Source organism: Haematobia irritans, chromosome 5, assembly GCF_050003625.1.
Source record: "Haematobia irritans isolate KBUSLIRL chromosome 5, ASM5000362v1, whole genome shotgun sequence".
Classification (NCBI taxonomy): Eukaryota; Metazoa; Arthropoda; class Insecta; order Diptera; family Muscidae; genus Haematobia; species Haematobia irritans.
This window is the reverse complement of record NC_134401.1, coordinates 94,522,104-94,535,797: the sequence shown is the minus strand read 5'-3', so window position 1 is coordinate 94,535,797 and position 13,694 is coordinate 94,522,104. Positions and strand designations below refer to the sequence as shown.

The 13,694-nt window shown below is 35.9% G+C and overlaps 1 protein-coding gene across 1 annotated transcript; it reads right to left on the bottom strand.

Annotated features, from left to right (window-relative positions):
* Positions 1-5,838: 5,838 nt before the first annotated feature.
* On the bottom strand, positions 5,839-13,489 carry LOC142241972 (putative protein phosphatase CG10417). Its single transcript, XM_075313868.1, has 6 exons — positions 12,873-13,489; positions 9,782-10,328; positions 9,247-9,720; positions 8,029-8,139; positions 7,665-7,966; positions 5,839-6,819 (listed from the first exon to the last, which is right to left on the bottom strand). The coding sequence occupies exons 1-6, from the start codon at positions 12,981-12,983 to the stop codon at positions 6,190-6,192; spliced, it is 2,175 nt and encodes a 724-aa protein (XP_075169983.1). The 5' UTR covers positions 12,984-13,489; the 3' UTR covers positions 5,839-6,189.
* Positions 13,490-13,694: the final 205 nt, after the last annotated feature.

Below are 13,694 nucleotides of genomic sequence, written 5' to 3'. Positions count from 1 at the left end.
TCTATCAATTTACAAAAATCAATCAAGTGGCTTTTATTTTCAAATATAAGAGCACAACAGCTTTAATAAATAAATCCTATATATAATAGCATATAAAAAAGGTTATGAAAAGGAAGTAATATTCCGTATATGCCTGTTTTCACGGTTACTGTTTTATTTATTTATTTTTGCTGAAAGTAACAAAGTCGATGATACCCTAAAATAGTTACATATATAATATAATAGCATTAATCCTAAAACACTAAAAATTATATAAAGATCAGTAAAAAAATGTTGGTAGCATAGTTCTCTTTTACAAGAAGTTTGAATACAAATAGTTCGAATACAAATTTAAGTCCAATTTTTTCTTTATAAGAAAACTAAATTCCTGCGATTTGTGATTCCGAATATCGGAACATGGGGGATTATCTTGATATTGGTTATATAGATCATCGATATACATACATTCAATATTGGATACCGTTGAAAAAAGTATTCATTATTTTCAATGAATATTTTTAAAGTACATTACAATTAAATAAATAAAAGGAACTGAAAATCTTTAGACAGTAGGAATCCGGTTATACTTGCAATATTAGATCTAAGTAAGGCGTTTAATTCTGTTGATCACACTATTCTCTTAAATAAACTTTTTCTCAGTTTCGTTTTTCGCACTATTCATGTATTTTAATTTGTTCTTTCTTGTCGGTTTATGATTTCTAATGGTCGTTATGTTAGGTTATGGAGGATGAGACCAGCCCGTAACAAAATGGGCTGGCTCCCACTTAGACCATGTTGATCCATTGTGTTTCCTCATTGTTGTTCTTCTTCGTCCACCTCCAAAGAAAGTTTTCATAGGTTTTCCATCCCGAGGCCTTTATGAAGGCAAGTATATCCTTAATGTTGCAGTTCCGTACGTCCGTTATATCCTGAAAGAAAAAAAGAGCCCAGTATCTTGTTTCTTCTAAACGATAATGCTGGACACTGGCACAGAAAATGGTAGGAGTCTTCCGTTGCCTGTGGGTCCAGACACCATCTACAAATATCATCAGTCATTAAGCCAATACTTACCATATGTTTTCCAAGGGTGTTGTGTCCTGTTATGATGCCTATCAATGCTGTCAAATCATCTCTGCGGGTCGCCATCAGGAAATCAGAGTTCTTGCGGCTCTTGTCGTCCCAAATCAGCTTGGTTTGCTCGCAGGTCGCAGAGTAAGCCCAACGTTCCTTCCATAAATTATCGTATCTTATATTTATCCTGTAAGTATTATAAGGATAGCGGGGGGAAGACATCCGTAGCGATGTTGTTCGTCCCGCATGTGCCTTCTTTAGCCAACACATCCGCCTCCTCATTTCCCCTTATTTCATAATGTCCAGGTACCCAGCACAGTGATATTATGCTGTTCAGTGAGAACTCTAAGCTCTCTACGACAGCGGCTGACTACCTTCGACGTTATGTTCGGGTTTCCTAAGGCCTTAATTGCTGCCCGACTGTCGATGAAGAAGCTGATATCGCTCCTGAATATCGGTCTCATCAACAGTAGTTCTGCAGCCTTCGCAATGGCAAACAACTCTGCCTGAAAGATGCTGCATCCGTCATCCATCTTGTATGAATCGCTGATACCCAGCTCTTCGCAGTAGATACCACTGCCCGTGCCCTCATCCATCTTCGAGCCGTTCGTATATATATATTCGGGTCTCCATATACATGCTGATTCGGCATAAAGTCCGTCCTAATATCTCGCCCAACTGAAGCAACGAGTTTCATGTGTCTGCTTACCGCATTTCCGAGCGAGTCTAGGCTTTTCAGCCTCATGAGTATAATCTCCGCTGTTCTTCTGATATGCAGATCCAGCGGGGTGTCTCTCATCAGTACCCCTAGTGCTGCTGTGACCGTTGTCCTCATTGCGCCAGTCATGTAAATAAGGGCTGTCCTGTTCATCCTGTTTAACTTCTGTATATGATTCTGATACTTCGTAATCGTCCACCAGACGTGGCATCCGTAGCTGGCCACAGGTCTCACAACTGCCGTGAACAGCCAGTGAAAGAGGGAGGCAGCCACGCATAAAGTGCCGCGTAGGTCTTCTTCAGTCTAACTGCCGTCTTCTCCAGCCAGTTTAGTCTGGAATCCAGGACAACTCCTAGGAACTTTGGCGATTTCGAAGAGTCCACAGACCTGCCCTTTAAATAGGCATGTTGGCCGCGTGATTATCCAGTATTCCTTCTAGCGTTTTTAGCAAGAAAGAAGTCAAGCTAATAGGTCTGAAGTTCTTAGCAGTTCCATGTACTATCCCGTGTTCTAAAGACGCCGCGAAAAGCTCCTTATAAAAGTCAACCAGTATATCGAAGGCCTCCTGTAGCATACACGGGTAGATTCGGTCCAGCCCCGGAGACTTGTAGGGACCGAAACTTTCCAGCGCCCATTTTATGCTTTCCTTGGAAACAATTCTCAAGATTGTTAATCTCACACTCTGTGAGATTGTTAATCTCACACTCTGGAAAATGCGCTCCCAGTAGCAAGTCTATTGTCTCCTCTGGTGATTCGGTCCAGCTGCCATCTGTCTTCTGTAAGCTCCCGGTAAACCTTGGCTCTTTCGGCAAGAGTTTTCTTAGCCTTGCTGTATCTTTAATGTTGGAGAGCTCCTCTATTACCCGTATGAAATCATTCCTTTTCGTTCACCTGGGACTCGTGCTATGGTGTACCTCATGGTTCCATTCTAGGTCCGTTGCTTTTTATGTTTTATGTTGTATTATGTTTTAACGACATTTGTGAATGTGTTCATTTTTGACTATGATATTGAGAGAATTTCTTTTTGGTGTTGTGAGAATAATATCTGGTTAAATGTGCGGAAAACTAATTGTGTTTTGTTTCATGAAGCGCGTGATCACTCTGCAAGTATTACGGTGCAGAATTCTCTTGTACCTTGTTCTGCTTCGGTTTCTTGTTTTGGGTTTGAGATCGATTCTGGACTGAGTTTTTCGGTTCATATTTCCTCTGTCTATTCAAAAGTGAATCTAATTCTAAGAAACTTGTATAGTATCGACGTTATTCTACCCATTGATGTAAGACACAAGCTGTCTCAGGTCCTAAACGAATGAAAATGAAATATTAATATTTGGTTTGAATTGACAAAGGCTTAGAGTCTACGAGGCATAGATTCCACAAGATTTAATGTGATTTCAGGTGATATTTTTGACCATTCATCTTGGATTTTTGATTTCAACATCTCCTTGCTAGTAATCGGCCGTTTTCTTACCTAGAGATTTTCTATTTTCGGTGTGTGTTTTGGGTCATTATCTTGTTGGAAGACCCAAGATACGTAAAGTGCTCGTTGAGTTGTAATGGCACTAACTGCTTTCCGATTCTCTGATTTGAATTTTGCCGAACATTTCTCACAATAGCCCTCACCTCTATATTATTAAGTTTATTTGGTCTTCCAATATTTCGATGATTCTCCAATATTCTGCCTTTTTATATTTGTCGATTATTTTTTACCAGTTGCATGCGTTTTATTAAAAACAGATGCTATTTCTCTTTGTGATTTCTCTTCTTTATGATATTTTATTACGGGTTTCATTGTTAAGATACAATTAAAATTACTAACTTAAAAAGTTAGATAGCTATGATTTGAGGAGAAATTTTTTATTACATATGGTGTAAACTTTCATTTGACGTTATCTCTATGTAATGCCGTTATTATTACTATATGTGTGTGTCCTTTTGGTTGATATTTTAGCCAAATTAATGGAACAGTTGGTGGCAGCAAAAAAAAGTACCGGAAGAAACGTTTAAAATTCATTTATTTATGGAAACATGCATTATGTTATGGAAACGTCAAAGTGCATTAAAGAATTTGTATGTAATCCGGAGCCAACCCAATCAATCGAGACTTGGTATGCGTGTTATGATCATTTATTTGGGAAAGATGGAAATAAGCCTTCTGACTCTGAAAAAGTGGTGCGGTGTTTCGGAAATTGGAAGCGGATGTTGACGATAAATATGCCGATTATTTGCTACTAAAACTGACCCGCGAGTTGAACATTGATACAACAGTGATCACTCTAAAAACACTGTTTTGGAATAAGAGTCCCTTTTCAGTGGACGGGGTGTATGTCTGCAGTTTACCCAGGCAATACAAATGGATTTCATTACATATGGCGCCATTGTAAATCGGAATTGTGATAATTACGAATTCGTAAAAAAGAAAATCAATTTAAATGTTTGTATTTCTGAGAGGATTTCAAGTCCCAAAAAATGGCGATGTCAGAGCGCGCCCGTTGCACTTTTTGAAGGGAAACGCTGATGGCACGTATACAATTAACAAAATTGTATCTGAGGTCAACCATATGATCTGCTAGAGGAATGATGCCGCCGTGGTGGAACAAAATATGGTCTAAGCAAACAAGCACAAACGTAAATTTCCAAAAGGTAAACAACAAAGTAGCCATATTCCGAGTGAAAAATTGCGACGTCAATGTAAGCAATTAGCAGCGCGATGAACTTTGAAAGGAATTGCAGCTACACCAAACACTTGTGTGAGCAATATGGCATCGTGGGCCAAAAGGAAGGCTACTGTGTTTTATACACAGTAAAATTCTGAAAATTAATATTTTTTTTTGCGAAAACTGCTTAAAAGGATTTTTAAATATCAATGCAAAAGAACTTCTTGTGAAGTGCAAACTAAGTCCATTCTGATTTGACATACAAGTTCGGTAACTTTTATTTGGGCTCATATAGCATTGACGAATGTATTCTTGGTTTTCGAACCGTGGATATCTTTCCGGTATAACAATTTAAAAAGCATTCAATAACTTTCACCGTGATCCGAATGGACCTAATAAATAATATGTTTAATAATTTTTCAGTTTTTCAATACCCAATGGAAATTTGGAAATGCTCCCTTTCTACCATTTGTCGTGGTACATCTTCCATGCCAAAACAAAATTGGATGTTGCCCCTCGTACAATACATTTCAAGCACTTGGTTGTTTTTTCGACAAAAAATCTTCTGTCGGAACCATTTTGTAACACCAAACAAACATACTGCTGAAAATTAAGTGAAATCGAAGAAGTGAAACAATATTTGTTCGGTAAAGTTACCATGTGTGTTGAAATAAAAACATTAGCTGGTTATGTCAATCATCCCTTACGATTGTATATCATTTATTATTTCATGTTTAATAGAACTGTTGTTGATTCTTATATACTGTTTTATATAGGTAGTATATAAAGGATGTGTATGTGTGTATGGATGAACTCTAAATTTTAATACTATATAACATTAATTTTTGTCAAGACAAAATACATAGATGCATTGGGAATTTTTTTATTAAGGATTACTTTTGGAAAAACCATATGAAAGATAACTTTCTATATATTTTTTTAGCAAATTTTGTCTTGAAAAAAACTAATTGCTAGAGTAATAATTTAAAGCAAAAATGTAGCTTTTAAAATATACAAAGATTTTCAAATCATAAAATTTCGTCCAGAATTTTTGTTTCATGAAATACAGGGGAAAACGAAGCATACAATAAGGGCAGGCAAATGATATTCTACATAAAAAATTAATGCCCACAAATAAGTTAAAAACTAGATGATGAAAACTTAAAATAACTGTATTTCTCTCTAAAAACTAAAATCTTTGTTGTTGTTTTTTTTTTCTCTCAAAATTTTAAGAATATTATCGCTCTTTGAGCTATTTTTTAGTGTATGGGAAATGATTTTGTATGTAAAATGTTGACTTGGGGACATTATTGTAGATAGGTTGTGCAAAGGCAAGGAGCACTTTCTTTGAAATGGGTCTAGCCATGTCTGCTACTTTACTACTGAAATAATTATATCAAGGCCATAAAAACAAGCTTTGATGCTTTACAAATTATAACAAGTAACTGATACTTTTTATTTTATTATTGGCCTTAAATTATAGCCCACATCCATCCATGTGTGCATTTGGTTGAAACTGTGTATGTTCTTTCTATTTTATTATCTCATGTGGGTGTTGTAAATTTATCTTATAAACTTAAAATCTAACGGGTAAGTTGAGGGCGGGAGTAGTTAGAATATTACACACCAACTTATAAATAAAAAAAGTCAGAATTATGACATATTTTAATATTAGGTTGAGTTATGCATGTAGTGAAGTAGTAAAAATATGAGGAGTGGTTATGTTTACATATCTATTAGTGAGGGCAGATGGCAAAAACAAACGTCTTACGTTGAAGATTCTACAGTGGATGACGATTCGTCTTCTTTCATTTTAGCATCATCACCAGCTGAAGAAGCGACGCAGGATGCGCTATCGCCTGATGTTTTATTAGCAGCCGTTGTAGATCCTATGCTAGAAGAAGCAGAGGTAGAATCACCATCTTTTTCATTATTGTCAGTCTTTAAACGTTTTGTTTGGTTTTCGGCTTCATTTGATTCATCTGAGGTGGGTGAAGCAGATCGTTTCTGGGCCTTGAGTGGTGAAGATTCATCAACTTCGCTTTGTTTGGCTAGTAGCAGAACATCTTCCGTTGTCTTAGGATCAATTTTAGTTGGTAATTCCAACACAGAGGGCTTGAAACGCACAATGACAGCGGTCATATTATCGCAGCCAGTCCCATCACCCAATGTGTTGGGAGCTAAACAGGCATCAAAGAGTTCCTCGCAAATTTCGGACATTTTTTTGGTTTCATCCTTAAGGCGTAAGCGCACAAATTCGACAACTTCTTCGCTTGTCATATAATTCCAAATACCATCGCATGCAAGGACCATGAACTCATCTTCGGGCGTTATAATAAGTTTCTTAATATCTGGTAATGCCGAAATCATTTGTTCCTCAGCGGGCAAATTGGGGGTCTGCAAAGAGGTTAATAAAATTAGAAAAACGTATTTTTGGAACAATCTTTCTTCTCATACGGAGGGGGACCTTTATAATTATTTGTTTTTCTAATATATTCAAGACTTTGTTTCTGTGTATCGAATGGAAACCCCATCGAAATAAAAGCAGTCACGCGAATTCGAATCAATTTGGATTTTCGTATTTCGTTTTGAAAGATCGTTTCATTTATATGTGAATACAATAATTATCAAAATGAGTATTTTTTTAATTTTGGGCCTGATAATTTTTTCAAATTTTAACGATGTTACGTTCGTTTTCCACTCGAAAGTAACATCACAACAAAATATGAACTGATTTGCCTTTCGACATGGAGGAACCCAAATCAATTTTCTTTAGTTTGAAATACTCTTGTTCAATATACAGGAATAGAGCATTAATATGTCAAGAAAAAATGCTATAGCATATAGCATTTTTTACAAAAAAATACAGGAATAGAGCATTAATATGTCAAGAAAAAATGCTATAGCATATAGCATTTTTTACAAAGTAAGTAAATTTTCGATAATATCAAGCAAAACGTAAGTGGATATAAAACAAGTATGTAATAAACTTTAATATTTTTTTTACGAGAAAACATTAATTTTTATCCGCCCTAACAACACTGCTTTGTGTACTTTCATCAATTTCCAAATGGTCCATTTACTGAAGAAAGTACAATCACAAAGTAAAATGTTAACTTATTTTTGGTATGAGGTAAAAAATATAAAATGTAGTTTGTGATGAACTAAGTTTAGACAATACGGTCATTGACATCGGTAGTCTAAAGGGTTAATTTGTATAAATAATGCGTCTAGTTTCTTACCATTTTATAAGCATGGTCGCCCAAAGCTCTCGACAGATTTAATCCGCCATTAACACGACCATCTAACGTGACACGTCCTCCGGCCTTAATAATGCGGGCCGATTCTTCATCATCTTCAGGTTTGTGGTCCAAACTCATCTCGATGGCTTTGCCATTGCGGCAAACAACACACCGGGAGTCACCAGCATTTGCCACATACAAATCACGGCCATGTAAAAGACCAACAACCGCGGTACAACCACTGTCTTTACCTGGTTCTTCAATCATGTTTGCGCAAAACTGTTCATTTGCCAAATAAGATTCTGAGAAAGGAAAATTGAAATAAGAGTTTTCATACAAAACAGCATGTTTTCTTGATCCTTACCTTCATCTTCCTCATCATCGTCACCCTCTTCATCTTCGTCCTCTACATCGTCGTCGTCATAATCAGCATCTTCATCTTCTGTGCTCTCTTCGCCCAAATCTTCTTCGTCATCTGAAATTATACGACATTTCGGGGAAATTGAATTTGTCTTAAGCTTTGCAGAAATTTACTGAAAACTAGTGGACTGCATTTCGCGTCGTTGCACATAAACTGGCAATCACCTTAGCTCTACCCGATCGCCATTGGATCAAAAGGGGAATATATATGATGCAAATATTTTTATGGTAACTCTGAGCGTATAATAGACACGGTTGCCCAAATTGGTAGAATTCTACCAAAAACGCTAGATTTTCTTAATGTTGCTAAATTTAAATTTTTACTGTTTTGGAGAGATATTTCAATTTTTTAGAAATAAAATTTTGACCAAAATTCCAATAAAAAATTGGAAAAATCTTCTATAGAATTAATTTTTTCTATAATAAAAAAATATTGGTACAATTTTCTATAGAAATAAAATCTTGACAAAATATTCTATAGAAATAAAAAATAAAATGTTGAAAAAATGTTCTATAGAAATGAAATTTTGACAAAATTTTTTATAGAAACATTTTTTACAAAATATTTTATAGAAATAAAATCTATGGTTGTGAGAAAATATAATTTTGGCAAAATTTTCTATAGCAATAAAATTTTGACAAAAATTTGATGCAAAGCTTCAAATTAAGAATTTTAATTTGGTAGATTTGTGGTCAAATATTTGGCAAAATTTTCTATAGCAATAAAATTTTGACAAACATTTGATGTAAAGCTTCAAATTAAGATTTTTAATTTGGCAGATTTGTGGTCAAATATTCTCCAAATGTTGATAGATTATTTTTGCCATGGGGAGCAACCGTGATCATATCATCATTTTTATTAAATTTTTAAATAGTACATATTAATTTTTGTGAGTGGCAAAATTAACCTGTCTAGAATGTTTATATCGAACTAATCCTTCAATGGAAATATTCAATCGATTTAAAGGTTAATCTTTGATCTAGAATATTCGAATAATGGTTAATTGAACTGACTAAAAGATTGATCTTGTACGCGCATTGCTGCAATCTTGTATCCATGCTAGTTTTAATGTAGCTTGCTTTCAGTCTCTATACTCATATTAGATAGGGTGTGTAAAATAAGTGCTTGGTAATATAAATGAATATGTACAATTGAACTCACCATCAAAATCCTCTTCATCATTGGAGTCTTCGACATCAAAATTGATGTCATTTTTCAATTTTTGCTCTTTGCTAGTAGAGCTTATTGCTGAAGCATTGGATGTTTCGATTTTAGATGGTGATTTTGTCGAAGATTCCACATTTCCATTCTGTTTTTGACCCTCATTTCCACTAGTCGCTACTTCAGATCCTGAAACTTCACTTGCTGCTGTTTCGGTCTTCTTATCTGTTGAGGAGACATTCCCATTTTGTTCATTTTCCTTGACTGCTGATGAATCAGGTGATAGTGTGGCTTTGCCATTCGATTGTTTCGATGATGAAGGTTGGGCATCGGCCTCATTTTTATTGGAATCATTTGAGTTATTTGTTTTGCTGGCACTGCTGCTACTGCTACTAACGGTGGAATCTTCTTCAGTTTCCATCTTATTCGCTACCTGGGATGACGACGATGATTTCGAAGAACTTGGTCCCTCGTCTGAAAGCAAGAAAATATTTAAATAAAATAGTTAAAATTTTCCATGGTAATACAAATTTACCTTGAATAGCTGCTAATGCCGCCTTAGATGTCGAAGAACCTTCGGGTTTTGAGTCAGGATCTAACTCAGCTCTATTTGCGGCATCTGCAATAACTGCAGCAGCTCGTCTACCTCTCAAATATGGTGATTGAGGTTTAGAACCACCATTGCCGCTTTCTTTCAACTTTTTTAAAGATGGCATAGAGGGATGACCTTTATATTTTTCCATCACTTCATCCAACGGCAAACTGCCTTCTTCGTGGAGTTCAGCTAAATCCTCATCATCATCATCCATAGCGTCACTATCTTCACCATCAACAAAATTTTTTTCTCCTGCTAAAACTTTTAGTATTTCAATTACAGCAGGTTCCAGAAGCGTTTTATCAAATCCCAAGAATGCATCTTTTAAGGCCTGTTCAAAATTGCCATTTTTATATGCCTCTAATGCCTTTAAAAAACCGGGCAGCTTATCAGCACAATATGTTGAAACTTCAGCACCTCCATGTCCATCGTATACAGCAAAGAAAGCAGTATTTTTATCAAAATCCAAAATGGCATTATGAGCATCCTAGGGAATATGGTATAAAACGGCATTCTAATTATTCGTGTTATTAACATAAAAAATAAAGAACGGATTGCGCTATTTACTGAAAAAAAATATGGCTAAAAAGAGAATTGCAAGAAATTTGGAGCCACCATTTTGCATTAGTTAGCTCGTCAGCTTGCAAAACGGCCATTTGCTTTATCACAAACCCAGACAAATACCGCAACACTTTTTGTAGCGACTTTTCTGAATATTTCAGCCATGAAAATCTTTTGCTTCTATTATAAAATCAAAAAAAGTGATTTGTTTTGTCAAAACACAGCCATATACCAAAGCATTTTTTGTTCAGCAATGGAAATCTTTTCTATAGAGCCGCTTTTCTTGATTTGGCTATAAGAATAATATGTGTTTGACACTATCAAGTTATTTAAAAAATCAAGTTAATTAACAATTTTCCAAATTTCCATGTAATGCAATGGTTCGCATGCCCGCCTTGCATACACAAGGTCGTGGGTTCGAACCCAGCTTCGACCAAACACCAAAAAGTTGTACAGCGGTGGATTACACCACCTCAGTAATGATGGTGACATTTCTGAGTGTTTCAAAGCTTCTCTAAGTGGTTTCACTGCAATGTGGAACACCGTTCGGACTCGGCTATAAAAAGGTCCCTTGTCATTGAGCTTAACATAGAATCGGGCAGCACTCAGTGATAAGAGAGAAGTTCACCGCTGTGGTATCACAATGGACTGAGTAGTGGCCTGAAATATCGGGCTGCCACTATACCTAACCTAACTCTCGTGAATGTGCGTGAATGGGACTAAAATAAATATGTCGTGCGTAAGCGTGCGTGAGAAATAAAATAGGTTCGTGAATGTGCGTTAATAAAATTTCTGCAAAATCACGCTCACACAAATAATCAAGATTTAATTCACACTCGTATGTTAAGTGAAATTCATTTAGCTCTCGAACTATATTCTATTTTTGAATTTTGTTACCTTTGCTGATTTGGAATATGTCGTGTCTCGTGAATTACGTGAATTGTCGTGAATCGTGCGTGAACGTGAGTCTTTGAAAGTAGTTCGTGCGTGAGTACTAGTTTTCATTTCATGAATTTGCGTGAGTGGGATTGGCTACTACACGTATCATGCGTGAATAAATATTTTTCTCCGTGAATGTGCGCAAGTGAAATTTCAGAAACGAGCACACCTCAGTCTAGAGTCTAAGTGAGCCTGAAATATCGGGCTGTCACTACACCCAATCTAACCTAAGCCATGTGTATTGACAAAAATTTCTAAATTGTTCAAAAGTCGACTTTCAACTTTTTTCAAAAATGGAGAAGTAAATTTTTTTAAATTTTTGAAAAAAGGCTTGCAATTTATAAAAATACTTTTGATGTCGTGACTTTGACTTATTGATAAGTTTTTAGCACAAAAATCTATACATACCATCACATTACCTTTTCAACCAAAATTCGAATCAGCAGTTATTTTTCTCCTTCATTATTATCTTCAAATTATCCGAACCTTTAGAAAAAAATTATTTTCATAGCAGACAAAAAACAATACTTATGTGAAACGAGAGAAAAATGATTTGGGTTCCTCTGTAGGAAACGAACCGAAGCCAGGTAGGTTTCTGTATATCGAACGAAAACTTACCTTTCGAAATGGAGGAACCCAAAACAAATTTCCTTTTTTTGAAATACGAAGCTATAGTTCGATATACGGAAACAGGGCAGAGGTGTGCGCGTGGCACGAAATTGTCGTGAAACGTGTGAATCTCGTGCGTCGCGAATAAAATCCAAAGCAACTCTCGTGAATGTGCGTGAATGGGACTAAAACAAATATATCTTGTGTGAGTGAAAAATAAAATCGGTTCGTGAGTGTGCGTCAATAAAATTTCAACGAAATCAACCTCACGAAAAAATAACTATTATCTGTCGTGAGTCACATGAATTGTCGTGAATCGCGCGTAAAGGTGGGTATTAAGTTCGAGTTTAGCAGCTAAAATCGTCATTTTTTCACGATTACTTTTCTCTAATAATCCGTTTTAAGAAATACAAACTTCGTGAAATTTTGCTTTGGGCTATTCCCCATCAAGTTATAATGAAATCTGCAACAAATATGTATAATTTTATACCGTTTTTCACTTTAGTGAAAAAATGTAGTTAGGAGTTCTCATTTGGCTTAATAAATTGAAATCAAAGTTGAATATAGTAAGAAAACCGGTAAAAATTCTCGTCATCCAGAAGAGTGTAAATTAAGATCTTTCATGCATCTCAAAATTAAGTTTTTGTCGTTACTTCTCTATTTGACACTTTGATATTAAGTCCCATCATACATGCTCTGAGGTCTTAAACATAAACCCATAATGAAGCGATATTACATTTTTGAATGGAGTACATTGTAACTAAATACTTTAATCAGTTTCAATTTGGGGCTTATAGACATGTGCCTAGCAAAATGGCGGTATAATTTTTTTGGCTCTAGTACCCCCACCACACTCCCATTGAAAAAATCATTCATTCACACAACATACATACATACATGCAGATATTCTTTATTATCTTACCTCTTGACTATTTCGCCAACCCTGCATGGAACTAGCGCCAACAATTAAATAATTATTGATCTCGTCTGTGGACAATTTGTCCGTTTTCGGTTGTGATAGATATGCTCCCATTTTTCAGCTCTTTGTATTAGTTGTTTTGGTAATGTTTTATGCCGGTTAAAAATCGATGAGTTGCGGTGCCTCTGTTTGTTTTCAACAAAGCCTAGCGTCGCGTATGTATATCTTTGTGTGCAAATTACAAGGAGTTTACCGTGCTTCGCGCGTGAAAATATGCCAATGTCCGGAATTAATCTTTATTGTATAAATTCCGATCCACAGTTGCAGCTAGATGCCAAAAATGTGTATTACTGCAAGAGTCTTCAGATTTTTGCACACAAGTAGAACTTTTTGCAAAGTATGTACATGCACGCTTTTTCCAACAATCGAATGAAGTTAAAAATCCTATATTAATTTGCTGGATCCTTAAGAGTTCCTCTCCGAGCATAGACTAAACTTGAACACTTGCCTTTTACTATTCAATATATTTAGTATATGATGAAGATTGCGTGAAATCTATACTTTTCCCACGTTTGGTGGAAGTAGACACTAAAAACAGCAAAATTAATTTGTTACAAGCAGTGTTGCCAGATGAAATACAGTTTTTCGATCAAAAGTTGATTGAAACGGCAACGCCAATTACGGCGTGCAAAGCGCATTTCGTTGGTTGAGAACGCGGACAAGTTCAGGGTATACTAAATGAGATCGCACAACCAGCGTAACGTCGCTGACCGTAGTGTATTGCGCCGTTCATAACCCTGCCAACATTTTTTGAATTTGGGGGCG

Bases quoted from the DNA above. Each gene is read 5' to 3' on its own strand.
- LOC142241972 (XM_075313868.1), bottom strand. From the start codon at position 12,983: ATGGGAGCATATCTATCACAACCGAAAACGGACAAATTGTCCACAGAC. The intron at 8,140-9,246 runs GTGAGTTCAATT...GTATAATTTCAG, and splicing joins TGATGAAGAGGATTTTGATG to ATGACGAAGAAGATTTGGGC. The intron at 6,820-7,664 runs GTAAGAAACTAG...ACCTCTTTGCAG, and splicing joins GCGACCATGCTTATAAAATG to ACCCCCAATTTGCCCGCTGA.